We start from the raw sequence: 16,148 nt of genomic DNA, 5'->3' as shown, positions 1-16,148 counted from the left end.
AGGAATGGGAGCCATGAAGCACTGCTTCTGTGGCCAAGTGGCTTCCAGTTTAATGCAGTGACTAGAGGCCACGTCACTCTGTGAACTGCAGTCTACCTCGCCCCCCGCCAGCCAAGGGTCCCCTGGCTGGAGTTGGGAGGCATTCAATGCTCTGCACCCTGAGAGCAGGAGAGGATGGTACTCAGGACTGAAGCACCTGGTAAACCAGGGCTACTCAATGGCAACCCACTCCAGTATTCTTGCCTGGGAAATCCCATGGACGCAGGAGCCTGGTGGCCTACAGTCCACAGGGTCGCAAAGAGTTGGACACGACTGAGCGACTTCACTTTCACTCGTAGAAGAACCTGAGGCACTTGTTTTTTTTTTTTCTCTCCCAGCTGCCTGCTGGGGGCCAGACCTTTGGGACCTTGGCACCGAAACCAGCTGAGTCAAGCTGCTCAAAACACACACCTAGGAAACAGGGTGATGGTCCCCAAGGTGGACTGCCATGCTCAGCACGGCCCCTTTGCTCCATTCTCCCCACAAAGGATTCAGACCTTAGCTTCCAGAACTGGCAGGCGGCCTGCGTCCCAGGTGGCTCAGCGGTAAAGAACCCACCTCCCAATGCAGGAGACTTGGGTTTGATCCCTGGGTCGGAAAGATCCCCTGGAGTAGGAAATGGTAACCTGCTCCAGTATTCTTGCCTGGGAAATCCCACAGAGGAGCCTGGTAGGCTACAGTCCATGGAGCTGCAGAGTCGGACACAACTGAGTGAATAGCAGCAGCAGTCCTACGGGCAGCAAGACCAGGGCAGGCAACTCCAGGCTCTTCAGGGCAGGCTGGGGGTGCGGCACCACAGCAGGGAGGGACCTCGGTGACGCTCCTCGAGCAGCCCCTCTGCCAGGACAGGCAGCAAACCCTGAGGAGGGTGGCAGAGGCCACATCCACATGCTCTGAGGGGCTCTTCTGAAGGGGAGAGGACGTGGGAAAAGAGCACTGTCACCACGGCAGGGCCTTGTGCTGCGGATTCTCCCCAAGTCTGGTGACTGAGGAAGGTCTGACGTCTCCAGAGGTTTTAACCACACACAAACCGCTCATGGAAGTTTGAAAGAGATTTATTTAAAAACAGAACGACAAAAAAAAAAGCTTTGGTATTCCAAAACCCAACAATCAACAGTCACTGGAAAGTTAAACACCTCCCCTAAGGCCCAGAGGTACAAAACCACGGTCTCCACAGGCTCATGGTAAGGACACGATGTGCAAACTCGAGGGTGACGGAGACCCGCCCCTCCACACAGGCAGCCTACGGGGCTCCAGACCTCCCGGAAATCACCACCAAGATTCACTACCCAAGAGTGGATGCAAAAGCCATCCGGCAAATCTCAACAATAAATTATTAATAAAAACTCATTCAAGAAAAGAGCACATTAAATTAGGAAAAGAACACATTTTTTCCTAGACAAGTCTTTTCAAAAGAGGGTCTATTTCCTGGGATAGAAGAAAGGGGGAACGTGGAAGGAGTGAGTTCAATTTCAAGTATTTTCCATACAATTTCATTTTATTGAATCAAAAGCTTACAAAAAGTCCGTCGGCCCCTCCCCTCCCCTCCCCGATGCAAACTCCTGAACATCCACACGCACTTCTGAGTCACTGGTGTCCCCCAACAAGGCACAAAAGGCTGGGTGCTTTCACAGGATCCCTTGTTCGCAGCAGCAGGACTTTCAGTGCTGGGCATCTTGTGCAAGTGGCGACTGAAAGCAGGACTGACGTCAGACACTGGGATCTTCCTGTTCAACCAACAAGACAGGACGTTACTGCGCATGCCAACCCCAGGGGACAGCTACAGCAATCTCGAGGGAAGCAGGTGATGGGAACACCCTGCTGGCATCCCACCCTGGCTCACAGCCGGCTGGGATGATGGCGCCCAGCCCAGAGACAGGCTACAGCCATCCTGGACTTGGGGCCTGGGTGTCTCCTTAGGCGGGTGCAGCGAGTTCACAGGCTCTGCTCTGGCCAGGCCTGGCTTCAGGGGTGGGAAGTCACTGGGCAAGATCTGAGAAGACTGCCTGGCCTGTCCCCCTGATCAGGTAGGAACCATGGGTGGATGGGGCTAGGCCAGATTAACAGCAGAGAAGTCCACCACCCAGCAGGGAGAAGCAGCCTGCCCACCTGCTTCACTGAGGCTGCCAGACCCACGCAATGCAATGCAGCCCGTGACAGACACCCGGGAAGGCCATATGCACATTTGCCTTTGATCTGACTTCTATGTTCCTCACGCTTGACAAGTTCAGACCTGCCTCTGACCCTCCTCCCACCCCTTTAGGTCAAGTGCTACTTCCTTCTCTGAACCAGAAGCCACTGGGAGCACAGACCTGGAGTTAAATGTACCCTCCACCTACCCTCCACCCCACTACAACCTAATGAGAGGAATGGCAGGCGGCCTCCCCCTGGGACACCCATCCTGAACTCCAAGATATGTTTCGATGAGAGTCCGACAGCCACCATGGCCCAAACCATGTCTTCCTGGGAGCAATGATGTTTCAGGAAACAGGAGGGAAATGATCTTGTCCTGGCTGATGAGACGACTGCCTGAGGCTGGCTCACCGCAAGGGACTGACCTCTGAACTCGGTAAACAGGCTCTCAGCGGTGGGGGTGAGGGTGAGGGTCTCATCAGCGGTTTAGGTAGAGGCTTCAGGTCCATCTAGGGGTTTGTGGCACGTATTTTTAACTGTTGAGATTTAGGATGGGGTGACAGGACTGCCCACATCCCTGGGAGGCCAGCAGACATATCTACGTACGCCTGGATTCCACAGCTGCCCTTCCAATGGGCTCCTCTAAGAAGGTACTTTTAAATGTCCTCTCAAAGCATACCTGCTCCCCTCTGTGATGAGGACAGAGGACACTAGCTTAAAAAGACACTTCATGGGAGGAAGGTTCAAGAGGGAGGGGACATATGTATACCTATGGCTGATTTATGTTGCTGTATGGCAGAAACCAACCCAATGTTGTAAAGCAATTACCCTCCAATTAAAAATAAACTAAAAAAAAAAAAAAAAAGGATACCCCCCCCCCCCACTCCCCCAGCCTCACCCTGTCCTAGACTTGGGACAGAATACAAGGCTGGCGCCCTGGGTGCTGGAGACACAGGGGCTTTCTACCTTATTCCTGAAGAAGGGCTTGGCACCAGGCCCACAGTACTCATTGTAGATGAGCTTGAAGAGGAAAAGGTGGAAGAGGGTGATGAGGGAGGCCACGCTGAACCAGAAGAGGAAGGGCAGCCCCGGGTCCTGCTGGGCCATGTGCTCGTCGTGGGCCAGGATGGCCTTGAGGTGCAGCGTGTGCCGCAGGTCTTGGAGGTGCGTGAGGTCGGTGGAGATGTAGAGCAGCGGCGTGATGGGCTGCGTCACCATGACCGAGAAGGTGTGGCCCTGGGGCGCCGAGGTCAGCTCCACAGGCTCGTCCAGGCAGCCCGCTTCGCAGGCGTAGATCTTGACAAGCTGGCCTCGGGACTCTACAGACACGTGCAGGTACGGCTTGCCCTCAGCGTCCGCAAGCACAGCCAGGTTGATGTGGTCGTTCTTATAGCGGATGCCGTGGAGGGCGTAGCTGTTGTGCAGCACATCAGGGTCGGCTTGGAACTGGAGGTGGTTCTCGGTGAACTGCAGGCCGCCGAAGCTGAGCACCATGCCCTGAAGGATGCCGGGGGCGCCCGCCCGCACCAGCCCCTTGCAGCCGCGCTTCTGCAGGGTCAGCCTCCACAGGTCCCAGAGCTGCAAGATCTGCTGGACGGAGGACAGGCGGCCTGGCCAGAGGTTCTCAGCGTGCATGGTGGCGTGGCCACTGAAGCAGTGATCTTCATAGTTGAGCGTCGACTCCATCTGGTCCCGCTCCCTATGGCTCAGGTCGGGGCTGAGCAGCGGGGCTGGGGAGCAGGACAGCATGTAGTACAGCGTCAGGTTCACGGTCAGGCCAGATGGAGTGTGGGCATCAGTGATCTTCTTCATTTCCACACCTGTCATGCCATAGAGGTTGCATGTTAAGGAGGACCAACACAGCTGGGAGGCTGAGGTTATGAAACAAAGATCAAGAGCAGCAGAGTCGGGGACTCCCCTGGTGGTCCAGTGGCTAAGACTCCGTGCTCCAAATGCAGGGAACAAGGGTTTGATCCCTGGCTGGGGAACTAGTTCCCATATGCTGCAACTCAGTGTGTGCTGCAAATAAAGAACCCGCATGCTACAACAAAGATCAAAGATTCTAAGTACGGCAACCAAGACCTGGTGTAGCCAAATAAATATTAATAGCAACAATAACAACAAGAGCAGCGGACATGAAGTTTTTGTCCTTAGGGATAAAAACAGCAGTTCCAGTATCCCTAGGTTCGGGGGAACATTATCCTGCCTGGCTTCCTCACAGGACCACGTGGAGCCCTGAGGGCCTGAAACCTGCCAGTGGGGCTCCTGCCAGAGCCCAGAAGAACACCGACTTAGCCAAGCCTATGACGTCAAGTCAAAAGGCCAGTCCCCTGTCTCCAGAACGGTCACCTATGCCCTGGCCGGTTGTGGGCTGCTTCTCTCTCCTGGGCTCGTAGCCTCAAACAACATCTTATCAGAAGAGCTCCCAGATTTGTATGAACACTAGCCTCAGACAGCTAACCGCACATGTGGTGTCTCTACCTGGATGTCTGACAGGCATTTTGAACCTGACAAGGTTTGAATTCAGTCCCCGACTAATCCTTCCTTAAATCATCTCCAGACACCTACTGGAACCCTCCCCATAAACTCAGGAGTCACCCTCACGTTCTCACTCTCCACTGCCAGTCCACTGAAAGCCCCAGTGGCTCCAGCTCCGAAAGTATCAGAGTCATCCACCTCGGCCTCCACAGTCACGGCTGTGGTCCCAGCCACCCTCCTCTCACCTGGTCTCCACACTCTACTGCAGCCCCGCCCCCGCTTACTGTCTATACCCTGAGACAGCAGCCAGTGGACCCTTAAAAATGTGCACCAGGGACTTCCCTGGTGGTCTGGCAGTTAAGAATCCACCTTCCAATGCAGGGTACAAGAGTCTGATCCCTGGCTGGGGAACTAAGATTCCACATGCCATGTAGCAACTAAGCCCATGGGCTCTGGAGCCCATAAGCCACAACTGGAGAAAACTGCATGCTGCAACAAGGACCTGGCTCAGCCAAAAAATAAGTAATTTTTTTTTTAAAAAAGAGGCCCACGCCTGTCACCAGCTGAAACTATGGGGAACTGAGGAAAGAATCTGGGGACAGGCCAGGCTCTTCATTTATCCTTTACCAACTGATCCTCCCCCCAACCCCCAAACCACTCTGCTCAAACCAGGCTTCATCTACAAGTACAAATAACAATAACACCTGCCCTTTACGCACTTCTCTCATAAGACTCTGCTAAATGTCTTCTGAGGTAGGCATTACTATTATTTTTGAATACAGGCCAAGAGAGAGTCAGCGACTGGTTCAAGGTCACGCAGATAGTAAGTAGTGGAGCAAAAGAGTCAGCCCCAGACCCAATGCCAAGCCCAAGTATGAGCCACCCCAGGACCCTCCTGCAATGTCAGCTCTGCTGACTTTGCAGAGGCATCCCCAGGGTGGGCTGTGCTCACCCTGCTACAAGGAGTGGAGGGCAGACAAAGCCGGACCTCACCTGGACTGAAGAGCTGAGCCCAGAGGCGCTGGTGATCCTGGAGCAGCTCAGCTGCTGGCATCTCCAAGAGCTCCAGCATTTCCTTCCGGGCCAAGTCCTGGAGCACCTTGAGCTCCTTGGCTGCTTTGCTTTTGAGCACCTGGGGGTTAAGAGGGCCGGAAACGTGCACCACCCACAGCACAGTCTCATCCAGCTGCGTCCTGGGAGCCACCTGGAGACGGTCCACTAACTTCTTGGCGGCCACCACCACCAGGTGCACCAGCCCCGTGGGAACAGGCGGGGACCGGCCAGAGTAGAGGAGGAACTGATGGTCTCCGACCTTCTCCAGGGTGCTGGTGAAGGCCCTGGGGGCCGGGCCGGCAGTGGGCCCCACAGTCTGCAGCGCGGCCACGCGATCCGTGGGGTTGTTGAGCTGGATGCGCTGCAGATAGACGTGGGGTCGGCCCCGGTGAGCGAGAAAGTCCTCCTGCAGCAGCACGCAGTCTCGGCCGGATCCCGTAAGCAGGCCGGAGGCCGAGGCGGGGCCCGGGCCGGCGGCCGCAGGGCCGGGACCCGAGGTCCCCAGCTGCAAGCAACGTACTCGCCGCAGCAGCCCTTCCCGCAGAAGCAACACTGACTCCCCAGCTTCAGGGAGCGCGCTCAGCGGCCGCAGCTGCACGAAGGGCACGAAGTCCGGCGCCACGGCGGGCTCCCGCTCCCCAAGGGTCACCCACAGCCGGTTGGCGACCACGTCCAGGGCCAGAAAGCCGTTGGCCACCAGAGACGGCACTCCAGGGCCCAGGGGCACAGCCTCGCCCCGCTCCCGCAGGCTGCGCCAGGCGTGGGTGGCCGCCTCCAGACAGGCAGAGGGCTCGGCAGCGCCCGGCTCGCCGTGGGGCCAGGGCAGCAGCTGCATGCCGCCCGCCGCCCGCCGCGCCCCAGAGCCTGCGAACCAGAAGAGCAGCACCAGGAGGCCGAGCAGGCAGAGTAGGCGGCGGGCCCAGCTGCTCGACAGCAGTCCCGGCAGCCCCTTAAGCCGCTGCTGCAGCCACATCGGGCCGCCAGGCGCGGGCGCGGCGCGGGGGCGGCCGCCGGGCCCGCCGCCCAGCCCACTGGCCCGGCCGCCCGCGCCTCACTCCAGGGCCCGGACCGCAGCGCCCACCCGGGCTCCAGTCGCAGGCGCCGCGGCCGCCACCACAGCGGCTTCCTCCTCCTCGGTTCCCTCCGGCCGTCAAACAACACCGGCCGTCAAGCGCCGCCGAATCTTTTGCGACAAATGGAAAAGAGGCGGGTGGAGGAAGGGGAGAGAGCGGGCCCTACAGGAGGCGGGGCCCCAGCGAGGAAGGGGCGGGCGCCGCCGGGGGATGGGCCACGGGTTCTTCAGTTCTGCCAAGTCCGAGAAAGAGTCCAGAAAGAGCCCGATAGGGTTCTGTGGAAGACTGGAAGCTTCCAGCTCATGGAAGAAAAAAAAAAAAAAAGCCACGGCGCTAGCCAAACCTAACACGTGTTGGGCCCCATCTGCTACTGATGGATTCAACAGCCCTAAGATTTTTTAAAAATAATTTAAAAACTTTTCTGTGAAAATGATCCTCACTGCAAAAATACTTAACAACATTGCAGAATAGTACCCCCCCCCAAAAAAAAAGAAAGAAAAAGAAAAGAAAGTAACCACTGTCAATCAGATTTCCTAGGATATATTTTGTTGACACTTTTCCAGACCAGTCTGGCTGCATGTACAGTACATGAGACACAAACCAGTTCCACAAACCACTCCATTTCTCTACCATACCAAGTCATCTTTTTCTTTTAGATAAGTAACTTCCAATTATTTATTTATTTGGCACGTGTCAGCATGCGGCCTCTCTAGAGGGCTTACCTGCCCAAGGCATGTGGAATTTTCCCAGACCAGGGATCGAACCCACATGCCCTCCATTGGAAAAGAAAATGAAAGTGATAGTGGCTCAGTACTGTATGACTGTGAGTCCATAACTGTAGCCCATCAGGCCTCTCTAGGGAATTCTTCAGGCAAGAATACTGGAGTGGGTTCCCATTCTCTTCTCTAGGGGATCTTCCCGATCCAAGGATGGAACCCTGGTCTCCTGCACTGCATTACTGTCTGAGCTGCCAGGGAATTCTTAACCACTGGACCACCAGGAAAGGCCCCTAAGTCATCGTCTTGATGTCAGCTGTGAGTTTTAACTTATTAAATAACATAAAACACTAAAGCTGCATGCTTTGAAAATGCTTTTCAATCGTGAATTATCAATGCAGAAGAGAAATTTTGTTTCTGGGGGAAAAAATTCAATCTGAGCACAGGAGCAGACAATGGGACGATTGTTTCCGTTTTAGTTTCAGGACATTCCAAAGTCAGACAGTGTGCTTCCCAGTTGTTGAAAATTATATGGTCATTTGAGGTGGCTCCTTGTGAGCTGTGTGCAGACACAGATGTGTTTGCTGAGTTCTAGGGCCAGCACCCTAAGAGAAGGCGACTCTCCAGGTGATCCTTCAGTATGCTCACCTTTTTACTTTTTTAAGATCATTATTAAAACATATACACAGAATTCTTAACTCCCACAAGGATTTCACAAGCCCCACAGGACAGCTTCATGAATGTGCAGTAATCTGGAACCTACAGTTAGAGAGAGAGAATCCATCCAACCAACTCAGCAAGGCAGAAATACTTGGGAGGGACAGTGAAATGAGAGCAAAGGACTAAACCAAGCTTGATCCCACCTGTAAAATGGGGATGACCAGAGAAACTGCCTCTCAGATTTCTGAGGAATGAATAAGCTAATACAAGCAAAGCAAGCAAGGTGCAAGTACACAGTACATGTAAACCCATGTAATTGTTTTTGCTATTACAAACATCTGTGTGATAGACATATAGGTTGGTCTACTTTTGAGATTGTTTCTGGGGGAGCAATTTCTGGAAGTAGATTTCTACATCAAAGAGAAGGGTCATTGTTGGTGCTCTTAACTCCCTTGTTGTAATTATTGTTGTTTAGTCGCTAAGTCATATCCAGCTCGACTCTTTGTGACCCCATGGACTGTAGCCTGCCAGGCTCCTCTATCCATGTGGTTTCCCAGGCAAGAATACTGGAGTGGGTTGCCATTTCCTCCAGAGAATCTTCCCTACTCAGGGATGGAATCCTCATCTCCTGCATTGGCAGGTGAATTCTTTACCACTGAGCAACCAGGGAAGCACCCCCCCCCCCACCTCCCCCCCCCCCCCCGCGCCTCTTAACTTCTTATCACTCTCAAACACCCCAGGGAAAGGAATCACAGGGTCAGCAATATAGCCACAACAAAGAAGGTCAGGAGAAAGGACCCTGGACTTCCCTGATGGTCCAGTGGTTAAGAATCTACTGGCCAGTGCAGGAAAGATGGGTTCAATCCCTGGTCCAGAAGATCCTACATACTTCGGAGCAATGAAGCCAGTGAGTCACAACTACTGAAGTCCAAGGCTCTGGAGCCCATGCTCCACAACAAAAGAAGTCACTGCAATGAGAAGCCCATGGACCACAACAAAGAGTAGCCCCCTCTTGCCTCAACTAGAGAAAGCCAGCGTGCAGCAACAAAGACCCAGCGCGGTCAAAAGTAAATTAAAAAAAAAAGAGTGAGGACCCTGGCATGAGGCTACCTGGGTTTTGAATCTTGGCCTTGCCCCTTGCTAGCAAGTCAACTAACTTCCTTGGGCCTCGGTTTCTCCATCCATAAAATCGGGATCATAAGACAACGCTGGATTGGTCTGAGACTTAAGCTGGACAAACAAGTTAAACATTTAGAATATTTCCTGGCTTAAAATATGTTCCCCAGTGGCTCAGTAGTAAAGAATCTGCCTGTGATGCAGGAGACGCGGGTATGATCCCTGGATTGCGGAAGATCCTCTGGGAGTGGCATGGCAACTCACCCCAATATTCTTGCCTGGAGAATCCCATGGACGGAGGAGGCTGGAAGGGCTACAGTTCACAGGGTTGCAAAGAGTCAAACACAACTGATTGACTAATACACACACACTCACTGGCTCAAAAAATAACACTTTTTTTTTTTTGCTAGGAAACAGAAAACACACGTACATGATACAAAATTCAAAATATACAAAATGCATGGACATTAAGTCTTCCTCTTTCCGGGAGCTCCAGCTAGTTAGTTCCTCTTTCTAGGTGGAACCACTGCTTCTTGTTCCTTGGATACTTTTCCAGAAACTCTGCTGCTGCTGCTAAGTCGCTTCAGTCGTGTCTGACTCTGAGCAACCCCATAGACGGCAGCCCATCAGGCTCCCCCGTCCCTGAGATTCTCCAGGCAAGAACACTGGAGTGGGTTGCCATTTCCTTCCAGAAACTCTATTCACTAACAAATACATAGACAGAGATCTATATTTTTTCCTTCACAGAAATTATAGCATATGATATACACTTGCATATTACTTTTTTCATTTAAGAAAACAGCTTGGAAATTCTATTATTATTATTAAAGGGAGTGGAAGCCAGTGGGACTTAGCATATTACTTGCATGTTACTTTTTTCATTTAAAGCAACAGCTTGGAAATTCTATTACTATTTATTATTATTATTATTATTATTATTATTAAAAGGAGTAGGTACCAGTGGGACCAGCTGATGGCTGTAAAGGGGGCAGAGGCTGAGAATCGGCTGGTAACACAGAGAATGTAGCTGTTCACTGAGACTATCACACCTCCTCAGGTCAACAAAAGAAATGATAAAAATGGATAAAAGCAGAGAATGAAAGGGAGAAAAGCCTCTTGTGGCACCAGACCACCACCCTCTAGCCCAGCTATCCTTTCTGTACCTTCCCAAAAAAGCAGAGTCCTGTTCCTTTAAATGTGCACAACACGTGCAGCACGTACGGGAGTAACATCTGGGCTGCTGCCACCCCTGGCTGCTTAAAGAGACAGGCCTTCCTTTCCGATGAAGCTTGGACAGAGTTCAAGTTTCAGCAATTTAGTGAAGGGGGTTGGGGGGAGAGAAGAATGGATATCGAAATTGGGGAGGTGGGGTAGGCTTCACCAGGGTGATCCTTTCTCCAAGGGAGGCCACCAGCCTCCAAGATTGATTTCCCCTACTGATTTGCAATAACTCTGGGAACCCCACTGCCCTAGGATTTTTTTCTGTCCAGAGTACATCACCATCATCGAGATTCTTCTTGGGCCCAAGCAAAAGGGAAGTTAGAGAAAAGTTGCCTCCCTTTCTGTGATCCCACGTCAGCTGTGTGACTTTGAGCAAGTTGTTCCACTTCTCTGAGCTCTGGTTTCATCATTTCACAAACAGGGGCAATACTGCTGCCCAAGTGGCAGGGCTCTGGGGAACGGGGCATGAGCCAGAGCTTTGAAAACTGAGCCAGTCAACACATGCTCCTTCTCTTCCCCTCTGCTTATCCTTCCATTTCCTCCTCGAAGGAGCTGGAATTTCAGCCTGCATCCTCCTGAATTCAAAAAACATCCGGTGGATCCTGGCATCAAGTCCTGTCCCCAGCTGCAGAAACTCCCCGCCATGGGTCCCAGGTCCTGTTTGGCTGGCAGAGGACCTGGTTGGCACACATGCCTCCCTTCACTTGCCTTTCGACCTTGAGCTTGCTGTGGGGGCCCCTGGCCCTCACTTTTATCATCTTTACCATGAGTGAATCTCCGTACAATGAGATGATCTCCCAGTTTCCCAGGGACTGTACCTACTTTCTAAAAGAACATGTGGGATTCCCTGGTAGTCCAGTCGCTAAGACAGAGCTCCCAATGAAGGCGACCAGGTTCGATTCCTGGTTGGGGAACTAGATCCCACAGGCCACAAAGAGAGTGCGCGTGCTGAAACTAAAGTGAGTGATTCAGGGATGATCGTTGAAGATCCCATGTGCTGCAGCTAAGACCTGACGTGGTCAAATACATACATACATAAATAAATAATGTGTTGACTTTGTTTGGATTGTACAAATAGTATATATTCATTGTAAAATGATTCTAAAAACAATAAAAAATATAAAAAAGAAAATAAAAACTGCCTGGGAATAACATACACATGTTCCCGCTGCTAACATACACATTTCCTAAAGCTGGAAATTACGACAGTAAACGTTTGGCTGCCATTTTCTTTTAGCATCATATCTGTAAGGATATATTTTTACTGAGTGGGGCCATAGTGTATATACTGCTTTCCCCTCATGACATTCTATCAGTGGTGTATTCCTCATGCTGAAGCAGTCCCACATGCTTGAAGCACTCACTTCTGTGAAAGACCCTAAACAATTTCATTCATTCATTCATTCAACAATGACCTCAGGGACAAGACCATTCTAGGCTTAGAGGTTCCCTTTACCTCCCAGAGACAAACAGGCAGAGTTAAGTGAGCCCTTATTGTGGGTCGGTGATGCGCTTTCTACATGTCCGTCCAGCAGCCAGGAGGGTTCGCAAGGGTGTGGGTGCCTCTGAACACATTCCTGCCGGCCTCGCCTACTCCAGGCTCAGACCCTCACGCCCACTTTCGCTTTGAACAGGACTAATGAAATCTGAAGGGCTGAGATGTACTGAGAGCTTATCACGGAGCTGTTCTAAGTGCCCCGCTGATAACGTCACTAACTCGTGCAAGATCCAATGCATAGCGGCCATCGTAAACCCGACTTTTCAAGCGTGGAAACCGAGGCTTATATTGATCGTTACCATCAAGGCTTGGCGCAGTGTCCTGGGTATAGAAACTGTTGCCTCGCCCCGTCTCGCCTCCTTTTCCCGGTCGGAATGAAGCCCCGGGAGAAGAGAAGGAGCAGGCCGGCGGAAGGACCCGGGAGGCGCGGGAACAGGCCGCAGGGAGCTGCCTGGACTCGGAGAGGCAGCTGGTATGGGTTAGTCTGCAGGAAACCCTGCCCCCAGGCCGCGCGGCGCGACACCGCCCCCGGGGCGGGCCCAGTGCGTGGCAGCGGGATCGCCTACCCCATCGCGAAGTTTCCAGCCTGCGAGCGCCACTGGACGGGCCGGACGTTCCCAGACCCCAACCATGCGGCTCCTGCTGCTCCTGGCCGCGCTGGGCTGGCTGCTCCTAGCTGAAACGAAGGGTGACGCCAAGCCGGAGGGTGAGGGCTCCGGGCGGGGGCTGGGGGGTGGTGCGGGAGGAAGGCATTAGGGGCTGGAGCGGGAGGATGGGGGCAGGAGGGCTGGTCTAGGGGCTGCCTCCGTTAGGAGCGGTCTGTAGGGAAGTCGTAGGCTTCGGAGGGTTTTTGGGTTCAGGCTGCTGGTCCTCTGACTCGCTGGTGACTTGGACAAGTCACTTCTTCTCTTAGGGTTGCGGTTCCCACTTTCATGCCGCTGGAGGGGAAGAATGACCGCAGTCCCGTTCAGTACTCGAGGGTCAAATAATAATAGCACTCATAATAATAACAGTAGCTACCACGTATGGAGCACTGGCCACGGCTCAGACGTCAGTTAAGCCGATGCCAAGCTGAAGCCCATCCTTCTATTATTCCCATTTTCCAGCTGGGTAAACTGAGTTGAGTTTACCCAGAGTTTACTCTAGAGTTGAGTCACTTGCCCAAGGTCATTCTGCTTGTGGACTTTGGAACCTGGATTCACACCTAGGACTCACAACCATGCAGTGAGGGGCCCCTGGGCAGGGTCAGGGGTGGAAGGGGTGGCTCAAATGTCAGAACCGTTGGTACTTGCCTCTGTCCTCTGTGGTCTGGTCTGCCCCTGCAAGGTGAGTCTTAACTCTCTTTGGGTTGCACATGAGGAGACTGGGGCCCAGACAGGTGCAGTGACTGCCCAGGGAGGTCCAGCCTTGGAGTGGTAGGTCTCAGATCTGCTGGATTCTGGGTCTCGTGCTCCTTCTACATCCCCAAGGCAGATTGGATTTCAAGGTGTCCCACCATCCCAAGTGGGTGCTATGCTCCTCCTCAGCTCTACCTGGACCGCCTGCCCAGTGAGCATCTGAGAGCCCCCAGGAAGACGCTGAAGGCTGTGGAGGCAAGCCCGGCGAAGCAGAGCCAGACTGGCCACAGCCTCCATCATCCCTGTTCTTGGTCCACCCTCTTAGAGAACCTGCGAACACAGGATGGTAGTTTAGCAGACTTGGGCCAGGAGAAGGGGTGGGAACCACCATTTCTTGAATACTTCCTTTGTGTCAGGTTCTACCCAGGGCCGCATGTCTCCCATGGTGAAGCAGTTGCTTCATCTCCATGAAGCTTGGTGTTACTAGCCTGCAAAACAGGAGTGGACATACCTCAGTCCCAGAGCTCGAACAGGGATTCCATGGGTTGAGCCCTGTTGGTGAGAGTTCAGCTCAATGCCCAGGCCATCAAGGCATTTTCTTCCTTGGGCCCAGTGCTACTTTCTGGAGTACCCCGCAGGACAGAAAGACCCATCAAAAAATCCAGTGAGGGCGGTGCTAAGCACAGGGCTGGGCTGGTGGTATGTGCAAAGGGCCTGTGGCCGGGGTCTAATTGCTGGCCTTTTTTCCCCCAGAGTCTCTCTTCCTTCTGCTTCTACTGATGTAGGCTCCCTCTACTTCAGACCATCCCAGGAGGGAAACCCCAACCACCTATGATGAAGCCTGGGGGGGGGGGGTGAGTTGGAGAGACCAAATTGAGGACAAGGCTGCAGGTGCCCCTGATCCCCAGGAGGAGATGAGAGGGGGAAGAGTAGGTGCAAGGCAGCCTCCACAGAGTGTGCAGGATTCTAGGTGTTGCTGAGATAATCCAGGTAAAGCACCTGGTAGATAAGCAGGTCCCCAGACATGTGGCTCATATCAGGCCGCTCTCAAGTGGCTGCCCTGTGCTTCCCTTGCTCCATTCAGACCTTTTTGATAGTGTAAGTAATCATTGGGCCCATTTTGCAGTTGGGAAGACTGAGTTCCCTAAAAGGTTAGACCCCTGGTCTCAGGTTGCCACAGCTGGTTGGAGGTGGCATCACTGACTGCAACTCAGACCTTCTGCTCGTTCCTGCTGACCTCTACCTTTGGCTAGAGGGGTGTCCTTGTCGGGATATGCCGCTTTGAAGAGTCTCTCCAGCTCTCCCAGACCCAGCTGGTTGAGACCCCTCAGTCTGCTGGCTAAGAAGACAGCGGAGGATGGAAGTTTTTTCTCTAGGCCTTGCTCAAGCTGCATACTGGCCTCCCGTCGAGGCCAGCTCCTTCCTTCCCCTGGCTGGGCGGGGACGCCCAGCCCAGCACCAGGTGGCCAGGATGGTGCAGCTGCAGAGGAAAGTTCCATGGGGCAGGCGCAAGCACTGGGCCAGATGTCCCTCGGGGGTCCAGCAAGGCCTGAAGTGGGGCCAGGAACTTGCTGTTTTGGGCTTGGGTGGTAGGGTGGAGATTCTCTCAAGAGCTTGTCCACCCTTCGAACACCCAAGGATTCGACACAGGGAGGGAAAGATGGATGGTTCTCACTTTCAAGGTGCTCCCAGTCTGAGGGGGGAAGACACAGAGCTCCTCACCACAGTGGACACCCAATCTGGCAGGGGAGACAGAGCCCTCTGCGCCCTTCTGTGCCTGAGGGAAGAGAAATTGGCCCCTCCTGGGGGAGCCCCCGGACTGATGGGGGGGACCAAAAAAGGCCTTCAATAAAGCAGGATCCAAACAAGCAAATTTGCACAGAGCTGAGGGACCGGGAGAGTCCCCAAAGGCAGCCCTGTCCTTTCTGCCTTTTTTCCCTCTCCCTTCTCCCCAGGCTCACGCCTTTCCCTGCAGGCCTTCATCTGGCCACAGAGAAGGGAGGACCAGCCCGATCCCCGAAGTCGCTGAGATCTGAGGCTCCAGAATTACCAGCTAGGCTTGGGTGGGAGCTTCAAGTCCTGCTGTGGAACAGTGGGAAATGGAGAAGGAGGCAGACCCAGCTGGTTGGTGTGTGTGTGTGTTGGGAGGGGGGAGTCTGAGGAGACCTAAGGGTGTGAGTGGGAGGCCAAACCCCTGGGGAGAGGCAGGATTGGCTCTGGCCCTGGGAATCCCCATCTCCCGGCTCTGCTTCCGTTCCAGCCTCAGGTGGGCGTTGGGGATGGGGGAGGAGTTTTCATTCATTTCCACCTCCCTAGGGAGCAGACCAGGCTTGTCCTGACCACGCCTTGAATCTAAGACACACAGACCGTCTGCCCCCTTGCCTGGGCTGGCATTGCTTGGGGCGAGGAGTTGGCATACCACGGAGCACAGCTGAACTGGCCTGAATCCTCAGCCTTCTCTTGGGATCCCAGAGAGATGTCTGTACTCCTGCAGGCCCCTGGCTCAGTCTTTCTGGTCATTCTTGCTCTCAGAAAAGCAGCTCCCCTCCATCCTGGTCCCCCCAGCACAGCTCCCTCTGTAAGGGGAGGTTCCCTATGACAAAAACTCCTGGGACTCCCCAGCCAAGCTCATTCAATCCTCACAAGAGTCTCTGGAGGAAGGTGTTTTTTTCTTTTTCTGGCTGCACTGTACCGCTTGCAAGATCTTAGTTCTGTGACCAGGGATTGAACTTGGACCTTCAGCAGTGAAAGCGAAGAGTTCTAACCATTGCTAGACTGCCAAGGAATTCCCTGATACTATTGTTACTACTCCCATTTTGCAGAT

The 16,148-nt window shown here is 53.6% G+C and overlaps 2 protein-coding genes across 2 annotated transcripts in view; one reads left to right on the top strand and one right to left on the bottom strand.

Annotated features, from left to right (window-relative positions):
- Positions 1-1,518: 1,518 nt before the first annotated feature.
- On the bottom strand, positions 1,519-8,503 carry KIAA2013 (KIAA2013 ortholog). The gene is made up of 3 exons (XM_069544724.1): positions 5,644-8,503; positions 3,139-3,992; positions 1,519-1,766 (listed from the first exon to the last, which is right to left on the bottom strand). Exons 1-3 carry the CDS (start codon positions 6,674-6,676, stop codon positions 1,749-1,751), a joined length of 1,905 nt encoding a protein of 634 aa, XP_069400825.1. The 5' UTR covers positions 6,677-8,503; the 3' UTR covers positions 1,519-1,748.
- Positions 8,504-10,187: 1,684 nt separating this feature from the next.
- The window catches only part of PLOD1 (procollagen-lysine,2-oxoglutarate 5-dioxygenase 1), a 32,035-nt gene continuing 26,074 nt past the window's right edge, over positions 10,188-16,148 (top strand). Inside the window, exon 1 of the mRNA XM_069544723.1 lies at positions 10,188-12,693. Coding sequence (XP_069400824.1) covers positions 12,618-12,693 — 76 coding nt within the window. The 5' untranslated portion in view covers positions 10,188-12,617. The remainder of the gene's footprint in view (positions 12,694-16,148) is intronic.

This window comes from Ovis canadensis, chromosome 12, assembly GCF_042477335.2.
Source record: "Ovis canadensis isolate MfBH-ARS-UI-01 breed Bighorn chromosome 12, ARS-UI_OviCan_v2, whole genome shotgun sequence".
NCBI lineage: Eukaryota > Metazoa > Chordata > Mammalia > Artiodactyla > Bovidae > Ovis > Ovis canadensis.
Note: the sequence above shows the minus strand (reverse complement) of the source record. Positions and strands in the feature narration are given on the sequence as shown.